The sequence below is a fragment of the Dendronephthya gigantea genome, unplaced genomic scaffold (assembly GCF_004324835.1).
Source record: "Dendronephthya gigantea isolate DGI-Jeju-01 unplaced genomic scaffold, DenGig_1.0 000194F, whole genome shotgun sequence".
NCBI lineage: Eukaryota > Metazoa > Cnidaria > Anthozoa > Malacalcyonacea > Nephtheidae > Dendronephthya > Dendronephthya gigantea.
Window position 1 is genome coordinate 67,330 of NW_021163204.1, and position 14,509 is coordinate 81,838.

Below are 14,509 nucleotides of genomic sequence, written 5' to 3' on the forward strand. Positions count from 1 at the left end.
GTGGAAGGAGGAATGAAAAACATTCAAAATATTAAAGATTCTATTCTAGAAGTAGTGTAATTATGAAAAGTAAAGGCACGAAATAGACCATTTTTAGAAGGCTAGTATGTATGGTGAAAATGTCTCCCCATAAAACGCGTGAGATAATGGTTTTGGAGTAATATTTCATACATTTTGACAGCAAAAGCAGTATAGCCAAGAAAAGAAGCAATCCGGGCCGTACAAAGAATTGTATATCCATGCGCGTAACGAGAACGATAATTCAGTCGGGGGGGGGGGGGGGGGGGCGGTGTGGGTGTGAATATTTATATATTCATGTATGTGAACACGACTGCCAAGCATGTTCGACTTGGCGCTATTTTAGGTATCCAGTATGGAATCGCCTCTAAGTGTATTCCTAGCATATGAATGATATTACTGATATTAGGTTCATTAAAGCTCACGTTTTTGCTCGTTGCGGGCGGGTATCTGCAAATGTTCATATCCGATCTGGTTCGTAAAGCCTTTCACTTTATGCACATTGCATTTTGGAAGCTGAAAAAGACGTGTAAATCTGTTCCTCGACAAGATGAAATTCACCAATTTCGTAGAGTGATTTTTTGATCGCTATTATTTTCTTTTAGCTGGGGCTATAATACAGTATGAGTAAAAAAAACTGACACCTTTGAAATTCAAATCAGTCGCATAGCGGCTGTAATGTGACAGAAGTTGCTTAAAATATTTCATAGGTTTACGAAGCATATCATATTAATTAACCTAAAACATGAAACATAAAGTTTGTTCCCATTGGGAGTTAAAATGCATTCTAAGCTCTGTAAATACATACATAGTATGGTCGGTGTTGGAATATGCTGTTCCAGCTCTTGTGGCAAAATGTGTATAAATACGTTATTTACCGGCTGCGAGGTCCTGCATGCATGATCGAAAAATACTTCCCGAGCCGAGGCCGCAGGCCGAGGGACGTTTTTAGGACCGACGGGAAATATTTTTCGATCCTGACCGACCAAAACGGTAAATAACGTATTTATTTTTTTACAAAAAGCGGCGTTCGGTTCAAATATAGTTGTGTAGTCAGACTGAGCAAAGGCGACAAAAACATAAACAATCAAAACCTCGTTCGTTTAATTTACTAAAATTCACTACAATTTATCGTTTAGAATAAAAAGTCAAAATTTTGCGGATAAATCTTAAAAAAACAAACAAATATACGCTTTCGCTCGAGCATAAATATAGGATTCGCGACCGTGGTAAGATATCATAAAATTCCGCTTGCTGCATGCATGCTAAATACTATATAAACAACTAAATATACACAGGGCCGTAGCTAGAAGTTTAATTGGGGTGGGGGTGCATATTCATATAATTCGTTTTTGCCCGAATGACTTCTTTTGTATGCCATTGTTCCTATGGCATATAAACATGAATATATGAATATATACACCCCCCCAATCAATCGGTCTAGCTACGGCCCTGAATATACAGTATATGCAATGTTTAATGAAGAAAATATCTGGAACAAAATTTTTTGGCCACTGTTTACTGTAGCTCAGCCTCAGTTTGAAGTACTTTGTACTGCAAAGGTCGCAAGGTCGACGCTACTGTGATGCTTTTAAAAATCAAGTTTTTAATATAGTTACTATATAGCAGCCATTATTCTAAAGAGTGTTTCAGCCAAATATGTTCGAGGTACAATGAATAAAATGAACAGAGATTATCGCTATTTTCAACGCAGTATATCATCACAGATTCTAAGGTCTTCTAGTACGCTGGTGATTTAAGTGGAACTTCCCATACGGCTCATGGAGTGGAATCCTTTTCGGCTTTAGGTCAATATATTTTTCTTGTGGTAGATTGAAATGATAGGGACAATTTTAACTGTTTATCAACGAGTTTATTTTAGGTGTCCGAAATCCTTAGCACCCTGGAGGCCTGTACCACGCAGGGTGGCTTTCTAATAAGTGTAAGCATGTGACACTGAGGATGCTTTCCTTTACGCGGACAAAACTCAGACCGGTGAAATTTTGAATTGAAATGGAATTTTTCGTTAAGAATATAGCGGTTATCGAAACTACATTTCCTGTGCTAGGCGGATGTAAATAACGATACACTTGAATGCAGAGTTAGATTGTCTGCACCGAAATCAGTTTTTAACGTATAAAGGAAAGCGCCCTAAGAACCAAAGAAGGTATAAGAAATTACATGTCATTCCTTACTATTAAAATGGGATACTTTTTTCTTTTGCAGACAACGTTATGTTCGCGTTTATACAAGATGAAACACTTCCACCTCAGAAGGTGTGAAATGGTAGGTCCCTGCCAGGATGCTGTGTTTGGATTCATAATTATAAGCATGCCCAAAATATGTGTAGGAGCCAGTATTGTAATGAGCGTTGTTGGCGATGTGAACATCATGACCATTTCCAACCGTTGGTCCATAAGTGGAAGTGGCATGCATGGCGGCGCCATCATTTTCGTTCTTCAATGGAGCTTTAAATGGAGCTAGGTTTTCCTTGTTGCGTAACGAGAAAATAAAAGAACCAGGAGCTTGTTTGTAGCTGCTTCCTGTAATAATTGGTCAAAATTAATAAAAAAAAAATACGGGCATGCGTGTTTGATTTTAACAATAGTTAGAGGGCTTTTTTCGTACGCAAATTCCAACGATATAATAATATTAAATAAATAAGTGGCATCCACCTCATGCAATAGGTCAAAACAGTATTAACTATTACGGGCATACATCTTTGATTTTGAGAACAATTTGCGTTCTTTTTCATATGAATCTACTAACAACCATTTAACGGCCCTAAATATTTTCTCTGACAGCTGGGTGTTGGACAACCTTGTTTCCAGAGTATTCGCTCCACGCATTCTTTCGCGAACTAACCCAATAAGGCCTGATGACGTCACTGCGAGCATCATAGGGGGTGACTGATATTCAGGTGCAGCCTGTTCGCAAGTTGTTCAACCTATTGGACGCAAGTAAATAAGCCACGAAGGCCACGTTTTGCAATTTTTTCATCATGATTTTGGATGATTAACTTCTGAGCGGAAAATTTTCGCAAACAACGGGTTTGTAACGGCGGGCATAAAATTAATAGTCTGCCGGATGAATAGGTCAAGATGCTGTACCATCCCATTCAAAGAATAATCGCAATTTTTAAATACAAAGAATCTATTGCTGTATTCCTAATCATATTTTCCCACGTACTTATTTCTGTTTTGTTAAAAAATCTACTATCCAACTTATGGAGTTCAGATTATTTCTCTTTTTAACATTAACTGTTGATTCAAGAGCGTTTCTCTCAAGAAGGTTTCTGTTGTGTATCTGAGAGTTTCAACAATCTTGTAAAGTGGTGTTTGTAGGTCTTATGATCTTCTTCACGTTTACCACTTCACAATATTTAGGCAGAACGACTGCATATTATATAGCTTTTCATTATTTCACCAAAACGTTTACAATCTTCAATCATTCGGTTGTTATTGTAATAGTCTAATGATTATTATTGTCCTTACAGCTGTGGCAATTATATTCAATCTTCCGACCGTAATTAACAGTATTCGACTTTACCTAAAAAATGGGTAATACGTCTTCAGCCCATATAAGGGTTCTTCGCTTAGGCGTGGGTAGAGCGAACACGCTGGGTATGTGGTTGCGTATTTTGATTGCTTTTAACGATGGTTTTTTAATTGCTGAAAGAAACTAAAAGGATTTTTTTTAGTAGTGAGGACGAGAACAAGATGAATTTAATTTCCGTTTCAAACATGGATAATTTTATGCTTTTAAATTTGAAATTCGCTTCGTCTTGGTGTGAACCGGGTGGGAAATGCCGAAAATTTTCTTGAAAACCTCATCCAAAGCTGTGGAATTGCCGCTAACATTGTGGCCTCGCGACGATTTGGTGTCAGAGTGACGACGTTTGCAATATTTATGCCGATTTTCTGATTTCCGATTTTTTTTCCGCTTTTAGCTTTGCCTGCTTGGAAATGTGATAATATCTAGCTAGAAAAGTTCGAAAGCTAAATTATAGACGTCAGAAAGCAAAATTATCAGGCGAAACCTACCTTAAATACTTGCTGATTCACACATTTGAAAAAAGTCGGAATATGAGGCGAAGGCCCCGCCTGATGGCAACCGCAGCAGGGGCATTTCCACGTTTTTTATTCGTCTCTAGCCTCCATTGCGTCGCATTATGTGGCTCATTCACTATTTGGGAAATCGTCATACCGCTTGATTTCCACACACATCCACCGGAAAGTGCGAAGCATAAATTATTATAGCTGACTGGACTCAGAATCGTATTGACCCCCCTTGTACATATAATTGTTAGTACCATAACTTAAAAATGATGCACGCACGCTTTAGCATTCAAAAGTCGTGTAATAATAGCCATATCGCTAGCATTTGTATGAAATGCCTGGGTTATGATGCCGGCTCAGACTTTGATTTGCCAATAGTATATAGCTAGTCAAAATTAATAGCAGTCTTACCATCCCAAGACTCTGTAACGTAGAAACCAAAGATATATACACCAACTTTAATGAATGTTACAGTTGGTTTCTTGTGATCACATCTTGCGTGGAAAGTAGCTGCTGCCCATCCATCTCTACTTGCGCGCCAACAAAGCAATGTATTATAGCTTCTTCCGATCCATGTTTGTAGCAAATTTTGATATAAGTGAAGTATTCCAGACAGTATCGTGGATTCAGAGAAGAGGTCTGTAGCTATAGAAACTTATTATTCAGTTGACTTGATTTAAAATTTTCAAGTTTTATCAGGAGCGGTGAACACAGTTTATTCGTGAAGTCAGAAAGGGGGGGGGGCTAAATGGATTAAAAAATTATAGCCAGAAATACGAATGTAGTCCATAAACAGGTATTCCGAAACAGTGGTGTCTAACGCATGTGGTTGTGAAGCGCGATGGTTTCAAAATTGAGAGCATGGTTCAATATTTAGAATGATTTTTGCAAAATGAATGGGCATATTTGCCCCTTGCTCTTGTTCAAAAATGGGCCGGAAAGCTGCACCTGATAACCTCCCCCCTTTTCTCCTGTTTCGGTACCCTGTCCATAAACTTAATTTATTCCATGTTTTAAGCACTTAGTGTGAAGTGAAGTTTTTATTTATTGTTTTATCAGTAATTTGTTACTTGTTGGTATAAATATCTTCCTATATTTTCTATGCCAAAGGTGAGCGGGGGTGATGGATGTCAACACATTTTCGTCTTAGACGGGGCTCCCCTGGTTCCGACGCCCTCGTTTAAATAAAATATGGAAAAAAAGAATAGAAAATATAAATGAATAGAAATGAAAAGAAAGACAGAACTTTTTCTCCGGATACATCAGGCCAAGAATGCAGATAAATCCATTCCACTACCATCACGCATTTATACTTTTCGCGTTGATAAATTAGGCTCGTAGTTATTGCACTAGTTCTGATCAAGAATCAAAATCACGCTAAAACACTTCACTCACCATATTCACAAAGATTTCCTTTGTATTTTCCTTCACATCTACACTTGTAAGGATCTGATCCAGGTCCATCGTTAAGATCAATGACTGTTTTTCCTCCATTTTTACAATTTTTCATTTTACTACAAGGCACCTATGAAAAATTGGGGTTTTAATGGTCTAACTATCAAATTTTTCATTAGCTGCGATATCGAAAATGTAAACTTCCAATCTAATGCATTATAATTCACAGCTGTGTACTATAAATATTATAGCTATGGGTACTTTAGAGGTTCAAGACAGTGGTGTAATAGGTATATTCATCAGAATATTGTTTGCAGCACCTGCTGTAATATAAATTCGATTAATCGGCTTAAAAGCAGCACTTTGAAAATCAAAACGTGGGAATGCATGCTGTTTGTGAATAATTTAACAAATAATTATAATAAATCACTTCGATAATTTAATGCATTGCGCCTGCATGGGGTCATAAAAAGAAAGAAGCAATTTATTTACCTTCCTTTGCCCAAGCAAATGATAAAACACCCAGCCTTCGTCGTCTATGTTACAATTGCTCATGTTGTAGTTCAGAGCGTGTGCTAACTGACAGTTCGAGTTCGTTTTCTTTAGCATATTCTTAAAGTTATACCCAACACAAAAAGGTTCCTGCAAACATTTCTGAGCGCAGCTGCTTGATAAACTGTATGTGGCTTCAGATATGCGACTAGTTTTCGGGACAGAGCAGGCATCTAAATTTAAAGAAGAAATATCCGTTGATTAGTTTGAATTGTTTTGAACTAAGAAGTATCATCGACAGGTAAATCTTGGCAAATTTTAAACGAATGCGTGCGAAACATAAACCTATATAGTTAATTTCCAAAATTTGCATTTTACAAAAGGACATAATTTTATTTACGTATATATTTTATATCTTTAACATAAGGATCTGAAACAGGCGGACTAATAAGATGAATGCGTCGTAGAAATCATGAATTCTATATGAAGTCCATTTCAGTACTCATCATGCTTGAATTATAACTTTAGCGCATACATTTATCAACTAGTTATAGCCAATATTTCTACACGCCTCATATTTTTAATCATATAATTATTATATCATGGACTAGCAAACCATTGCAAAGTTCGCGGGTTCGATTCCCACTGTGATCAAGCCAATTTTCAGCTTACCCGATTGATGACTCAGAGAAGCAACATCACAATATTCATTTCATATATTATTATATCATTTTACCTTTCTGCAATAATCGAAAAGATACTGCCATATTCGTAGCGTCTTCTGGCCTACAGTACTCATCTTCTAATTTTGCAAAAGTTGGCAGGAATAACAGAACAAGAAATCGTCCGGGAAAGTTTCTTGTCCTAATGAAACGCAACATTTTGTCTTACAACCGCATTAGCAACATATCTCGGAGTACAATTATATCAACAATTTAATGTCCTTCTATTCAATTTTTTTAGCTTTCACAATCGACTGGATTGCATATAACGTCGTTACCCCTTGAATTGTAGTTTACGTCTGGAGTATAACGGAAACTCAATAGTATAGTCCGTTTGTAATATTGGCGACATTTAACTTCCCAAGCACAGTTGCTATAGCAAATTAAAAACACTCTTTTCAATTAAGATTTTTTTTAGTAATTAAAATTTCTCTGGCGGCAAATAAATTATACCGTTTCCTATATATATTTTAGTCAATTGCCGTTTGTATCTACTTCTTTTCTAAAACGCTTAAATTTCGGTTAATCATTCTGATCTTCATTCACTTTGTTAAACATGCACAAACCGAAAGTTACGAACTGTAAAAGTCATAAAATTTCTAGCCAGTGTACTAATTTTCATCAGCTCACTTTTAATTTCTCATACAAATTTCATTGGTAATATTGTATGTTTACAGACGGAAACACAATAAATTGGAATATCATGCTCTAATACTTTATGGCGTTTTTTGACAAGACCGCGCAGATTTTTCAAGCTTTTCCGCATTTTACGGCATCATAACGTCTAGCACGGCGAAAGACCATAAAATCAAGCCATAGACAGTAGAAACACAACAACGAATTTGATCTTGTTTGCGTTTTATTAGTTAACATTCACCGAAAGTGTTAACGAACGTAATTTCAGTTACGTAAATTTCTAATGCATGAAGTCAAATCCTGATTGGCAGCATTTGTGATATATGTAAACGTTCATATGCACCTATCGTTTATACTGTAAAATGTGCAAACTCCGAAGAATTTATTGTGCTTTCAATTCGCTAATATCAATTTCGGATCGAACGTAGCTATTTCGCTACCTGTACACGCCTAATTTATAGAACATTACATTTCCTAACTTATCGTATCGTACATGCAGTGGCGTAGCCAGCCTGACGATTTTGTCCCACTATGTAAATTTCGATTTATTATAATTATGTCTTTAGAAATCTATTGTTTTCACAGTCAGTGAACACCAAAATATTAGCATAGCGGGACAGATTGACAGGCTGGCTACGCTACTGTATGCTCACATGTCAAGTTGTTCATAATCGTGCAGTGTTTAAAAATATGAAACGTGTCTAGGCAAAGGCACAAGAGTCACAGGGAATAACATTAGTTATTTTTGCGGCCCCGACAACGTAGTAAAGAGCAATATTGCCAATAACACTTTCTAGCGATCCCTTTCTATTGAGTTATATAAAACTCGTTTTATACCTTAACCGGCCACCTGTGAAATATCGATTTGTTATCGTTACGTATACATGTACCGCGTACTAATATCATTTGATTCACGATCAGACTTAGAATTCCAAAATATTCAGTACTTTCGGGAATAGAAATATTTTCGTAATATATTCAAGGAAATACTATGATTTAAAACTGGGTTGCATTCGCACAGAGCTACATGCACGACGATCTTAGAAAGTTAGTGAGTAAGCTATATACCGTTTTCCCGAGTTGTGAAATATAAAATTTATGACATGCCACAGGTCAGAGTTATAACATCTCCTGCAAGCAAATTCCACGTTCGCGTTCCATACGTAAGCAAGCAAGCGTTCAGTTCTCCAAGCTGGCAACTTTCGTGCGAATAAATTAAGCCGAACGTTATTAGACGTTTGTTCAATAAGAGCTTGCTATTCTACGGATTTAGCGCTGTTAGTCAATGGAAACTGTATTTTAACGATTGTTTCGTTCAGTAATGACATTGCGTTCGTTTAACGCCTTCTGTGAATATTAGCTATTAGCATGCATGCAGGGACTAAAGACGACACAATAAACACGCAGGATTACCGTATAATGAAAACCATATTACTCATAATTTTGATGCCACGAGTATGCAAATTTACTATCAATAATCACCTAACTAAACAGAAAACTTGACTAAGACCAATTAGACCATGTAATACACGCTTTTAGCATAAGAAGTTGAGGGCAGTGCATTGCATCTATGGCGGGACAGGAATATGTATATACTTGAAAATGGCGATTGGCAATTTGCGCCTCATGGCGCATATTTTGTAAACGCTGGTCTGTATAACAAAATTCGGTTATTAGATAATATATTAATTAAAGTCTGTATGAACAACTTTGTTGATCAACGATGACTACAAAATTTGGGCATGCACAGTCACAGTTACTTTACTTGTATGTGTACCCAATGTATGTTAGTGCTCCAAGTTTCACTGGCGATATAGTTTGCGCTTTTAAAGAAAAAAATGCGGAAACGGTGCGTTGTGTATGGCTTAGCAACTGGGCGAGTTGCTACAAAATATCTTACGCGTTATTAGAAGATCGAAGTAAATTTAGAATTGATTATATTATGTTTGACAAGAACTCGTTTCCTGAGTCCCAGGCCTCCGAACACGACGGAAATTTAGGCAAATCGTCATGTTTATACATGTAAATATTTCCGAAACTACTTAATTATATCAAAAAGGGTTGTAGAACTTATAAACTAATTTTAACACTATTCAAATCCGTAAAGATCCCACAAGTGATATAGGTACTTTAACAACAACGGAATAGTTATTAATTTCTTGAAAGAATATATTTACATAAAAGCCTACTCATATAATCAAATTATGAACTAGATTCCACAATGCTGACCTAGGAGCTCATGCAGCCTCATTTTGAACAGCATGGACTAGGAAACTATAAAGGTCGCTAATTCATCACTACTGTGGTCATGAATTCCACGAGACTTTTTTCTTATACTTTTAAAATTAACAAAAAAAAGTTTTCAATGCATTGCTGGTAAATCCAGATGTCCTCAATCCTTAGCGCCATAGTGACTTTTTAAGAAGCTTTAAGAAGCCTCTAGAGATGATTTCTGGTGATGAGTGTAACTGCAAGCATGTGACACTAAGATCATCTCAAAAAAATTGTGTAGAATACTTAAATTATTTTCCAGATAACGTTATATGTTTGGGTTTATACAAGATGAAACAACTCCTTCGATAAATTGGGGCTTTGTAAAACACGACTTTAGGCTGAAGAAATAAAGTGATAAAGGAAAAGACAGTTACAGTATACTGTTACCTTTTGGTCATGTGGTATTAACTAGTGCACTACTGACTTACTTCAGTGCCATGAACCTGGTGGTACAAATAACGTAATTTATTTGTTAATCACGGTGTTATACTACTAATTATCATGGTCCAGAAGAGGATTAACGAATAATTTGTCAAAACTATAAGCTAAATTAATTAATAGTACCTAGCCATGTAAAGGATATACTAAATATGATATGAGGAACTTAATTAAAAAGAAATCCATTTCAAACATTCATAGTTGAATTTTATAACATAGGAAGCTTTAATGAAAACTATAAAAGAGTGTTCTTATAAAGTAACAAATAAAACAAGTAACACTCTTTTCTTTTTTGATCATGGCGGCACTTTCTTTGCAATAGTAACTTCTAGTTCTTGAATACTCAGAATGGCGCAACTCTGAGTAATCTCTGAAAAATTTATCTTGACCGGAAAATCGTTTTGTGGGTGAGGAAGGGAGGGGGCATATATTCATTTAAATTCACGTCATGTAGCAGACTGTAACAATGCTAAACGTAAACATATGAAAATCTCTCCCCTCTTTAATTAACTATCTTCAGCGGCCCCTGTTGGGACCTTTTCAACGTTTTCAGCCATGTTCTCAAGCAATTATTTTTTGAATTCACTCTTATATTTTGAGTAATTTGTTCCAAATCTTTACAGTTGACGGCTCTGGAACGAAATAAAAGGCGCTTAGCACGAAATTTTTCTGTAGTAAAAGTCGTCTTTATAAAGTGGTTTTCCGCTTGCCGAGAAATGATTCGTCAACGAAAGTATTTGCATATTTTCTTTTGAGATGAAAACTGAGTAACGCTTAACTAATTTATATATTGAAGGATGTGAATATTCCACTAGCGAACTCTTTCTTTGCATGCAAACGGAAATAAACCTATCCTAATTACCCTCAGTTATAAACATGTTTCGATCCTCAAGCGTGCATCATTTTTAGGTTATGATAATTACATTTATATTGCGTTGATTACAAACGGTTTATGTAACATTAGCATACAGTATGTCGACAGCGCGAGCCTGGTTAAGGTAAGTTTAACAAAGATAATATCACTTTGTCAAAATTAACCAGTTAGAACAAGAACTTGATGAGAAATAGGAACAAGCACAAGGTGCTGAAATTCGTGCTAAGGCTTTGAAGTGAACTGGAAATAACCTAATGTTCACATGTTCGAACCATCTGAGTCTTCGTGACTTATAGTGGCAGATACAGGGTGTAAGTCAGGATAAATTACATGTATGGTTAAATTTCCAATAAGCGTAGACAATATTTTCGTCTCTCAATGGAGCTTGTATAAGAAATCCAATGAATAAATTTAACAGAGCTTTCTATGTAAACGTCTTTATCGCTACTTACAACGCAGTAAACTATAGGCAGCCCGGCCAATTCAGGTACCGCATACTATCTTATGAATATAATTATCCAAAAGCTGGCAATTCTCTCACAAAAAAAATAAAAAAAATAATGCATATACATTAATACCAACGCTTGAAACACAAAAAATACTCTAGTTTCTTGAAAAACACTTTGAACATATTTACTAAATTACTATCTGTCATTTATTGACTTGAAAACAACTTATAAATGCTTGTATTTTGCGAATAAAAAGTTTTTTTATCCAATTTTTTTTAAACAGAGGCCGGATGCAAATTACTCGACAAACGTCATCATCGGAAAATCGTCGGCAAATTTCTGACTGGCTATTGAAAGTTCGGAAAATCACGAGACATTTTTTCTTCATTTAAATGGTAGCTATCTTTAAAATGGGGAACGGGGAATCGGGGAATCCAGGAAAAAGGGAATCGGGGAAACAGAGAGTCGGGGAATCGGGCAAACAGGGAATCGAGGAATTGGAGAACGGGGAATCCGGGAATAATATGAATAGCATAATGGTATTGTTGTGTGGCATTTAAAATCATGTGGAGACAATAAGCTGGTGTGTTTATTTAGTTATCATGCAAATTATTTTTCTATTGAATATTTGCAACAGATAATATGTCATATGGGAATAACATTGCTCAAGAAACTGTTCTGTTTATATAATTTTCACTTTGCTTTCTAATATGTTTTATATAATACATTATACACATGTATATTTGTGATCAGAACCACATGAATAATAGAAATTGTACAATTTACAGTTTTGTTACTTTTGTGCGATACTTATGAGGAACTGGGGAACAGGAGGACAGGCGAATTGGGGAATAGGTAGTAAGAGAGCATGAGAACAGAGTCACAGAGGAGTTCTTCTTTCTCCCCACGCCCAATCTCTGGTTTCCCCATTCTCTTGTTCCTCCGTTTCCCTGTTTCTATGTTCCGCCGGTTGCCTTGAGCCTCTTCTTCCTCTCCCCATTTCTGCTGCTCCCCTACTCCCAAGTTCCTCCACCCCCCTCTTCTCCTTTCCTCTGTTCCCCATTCTTCTCACTCCCCAGTTCCTCCATTACTTGATTCCATAATTTTTGTGTTTCAAGTGTTGGTATTAATGCATGCATTATACATAAGATAGTTCTAATGAGATAGTAATAAGATAGTCATAATTATATGCATACTAATGCGGTAACCGCATTGACTGGGCCGCCTATAAGTAAACCCAAAATCTCGATTGAAATACCATTTCCTATACGGCTCTTCAGTAGAATCCTTTCCGGCTTTAGGTTAAATAAAATCTTTATCTTGTGCTGGATTTACAAACGATTGATGTTTATTACAAGTATATTTTAGCTGTCCTAGGCGGGTTGCTGTCCTAAATCCTCAGCATCCTAATGGCCTTTTTAAGAGGCTTCTACCGAGCAGAGAAGCTTTCTGATGATGATTGTAAGCATGTGAGAATAAAATTGTATCAAAATAATTACATAGTATCATCAATAATAAAACGGTGTTGTAACGCTATATGCTCGGGTTTATACAAGATGAAACACTTCCAGTTCAGAAGGAGAGAATTTATTGTTCCCTGCCAGGATGGTGTTTTTGTCGACGTTTGCTGGAACTTCATAAGTATGCCCCAAGTTAGTGTATGAGTTGGTATTAGAATGAGCGTTGTTGACGATGCGAATATCATGGCCAGTACCTATTGTTGGTCCATAACTGGGATTGGCATACACGGCGTTGCCATTTTCGTCCTTCAATGGAGCTTTAAATGGAGCTAGGTTTTCCTTGTTGCGTAACGAGAGAATGAAAGAACCTGGAGCTTTTTTGTAGCCACTTCCTGTAATAAGTCAAAACTTTTATTAAAGGACATTGGCAGTCAAAATTTTTATCGTATATTTTAAAGGTTTTACATCATATGATAAAGGATACGACAATAATTTGTGAAATAAGTCTTTCGTTTATGAGTAATGTGAACCTAAATTAATCGGAAATGTGAAACTCGTCGGCCATTTTGAATCGATTTTTCAAAAAATTATCCCGCTCTCAAAGTGGCGGATGTGACGTCATTTGATGGGTTGCAATAACACAACACTATATTTTTACAGTGTTTATTCATGTTTGTTGTGGTTTTACAAGGTAGTTGTAGTCTTTTACGTTAGTGATGGAGTATATTCACGAAAACCAGCGAGGAGAGGTGTTGCCCTACCAATTTGAGCCAGAACCGGCTTCATTAACTGGCGATAATAGCGACGAAAGTTACGCCGACGAAAGTAGCGATAGTGCTTCGTCGTCTGAGGAAAATGTCGAGCACGAATTTGAAAGAGCAAATGCCTGGCGCCTTCAAAATCTTAGTTGGTGTAAATGTGGGCATTGCGCATTATCAACTAAAGCTGTGGAGTGCTTTTGTTGTCATGAGAAAGCGCTGGAGTATGACGAGTACGAAGTGCTTCTGGATAAAGCAGAGGCACAAGGTGAAAAATGTTTGACAGCGCATCCGGAATTTATAGACAATATGCTATCAGAAAGCGTCCTGAAGATAGATGTTTGTCAATATCTGGAAGAAAACTGGCCTCTAAGTGATGGAGATTTGGAAAGAGTGCACAAACTGTATAGATTAGTGGCATATCGCCGATGTTCTCGCTGGATTTTCCAGATCTTGGGTAAAGGGAAACGAAGACCTTTTCCTTCTTGCGTGTATTCTAGCATTAGGGGACGCTTTGCTTCGTCTGATGGCATTTATACGCATTTTAAATATGCTAAAAAGTCGAAACGGTAATTATATCTTTTTTCACTACGTTGAAAACTCATAAGTAAATATGTAATGTTATGAACAATGCCTGTCTAATCTCATCAAAGATTAGGCGCAACACATTTTTTCACCATATGGTTCAAAGAATTTATCATTCAAAAGCTAAAAGCCTGTTTTTTAATATAAAAAAATTTCCTCATTTATCTATTGTATTGTTTAACAGAAAGTGACAGAAAGTCATACCGGTAACAGAAATTAAATAAGTAATACATGTAACAAAAAGTGTGTGCCTCAGTCATTCGCGATTTTTACATTTTTCCTCCTTACAATTACATTTGTCGTCACACAGGACTTCCATTCCCCTACAGTTGCACTTTCTTGTTGCGCAC

General features: G+C 36.5%; 2 protein-coding genes across 2 annotated transcripts; one reads left to right on the forward strand and one right to left on the reverse strand.

Annotated features, from left to right (window-relative positions):
- Window positions 1–1,181: 1,181 nt before the first annotated feature.
- On the reverse strand, window positions 1,182–7,036 carry LOC114539001. The gene is made up of 5 exons (XM_028559835.1): window positions 6,700–7,036; window positions 5,964–6,196; window positions 5,472–5,601; window positions 4,488–4,721; window positions 1,182–2,561 (listed from the first exon to the last, which is right to left on the reverse strand). Exons 1-5 carry the CDS (start codon window positions 6,842–6,844, stop codon window positions 2,263–2,265), a joined length of 1,041 nt encoding a protein of 346 aa, XP_028415636.1. The 5' UTR covers window positions 6,845–7,036; the 3' UTR covers window positions 1,182–2,262.
- A 6,496-nt stretch (window positions 7,037–13,532) lies between these two features.
- LOC114539008 (P2X purinoceptor 7-like) lies at window positions 13,533–14,147 on the forward strand. The gene has a single exon (XM_028559846.1). The coding sequence runs from the start codon at window positions 13,533–13,535 to the stop codon at window positions 14,145–14,147; it is 615 nt and encodes a 204-aa protein (XP_028415647.1).
- The last annotated feature ends 362 nt before the right edge of the window (window positions 14,148–14,509 follow it).

Coding starts and splice junctions, on each gene's coding strand:
- LOC114539001 (XM_028559835.1), bottom strand. CDS start 6,844: ATGTTGCGTTTCATTAGGACAAGAAACTTTCCCGGACGATTTCTTGTT. Junction 5,602..5,963: donor ATTTGCTTGGGCAAAGGAAG/GTAAATAAATTG, acceptor AATTTTTCATAG/GTGCCTTGTAGTAAAATGAA. Junction 4,722..5,471: donor AGGAAATCTTTGTGAATATG/GTGAGTGAAGTG, acceptor AAGTTTCTATAG/CTACAGACCTCTTCTCTGAA.
- LOC114539008 (XM_028559846.1), top strand. CDS start 13,533: ATGGAGTATATTCACGAAAACCAGCGAGGAGAGGTGTTGCCCTACCAA.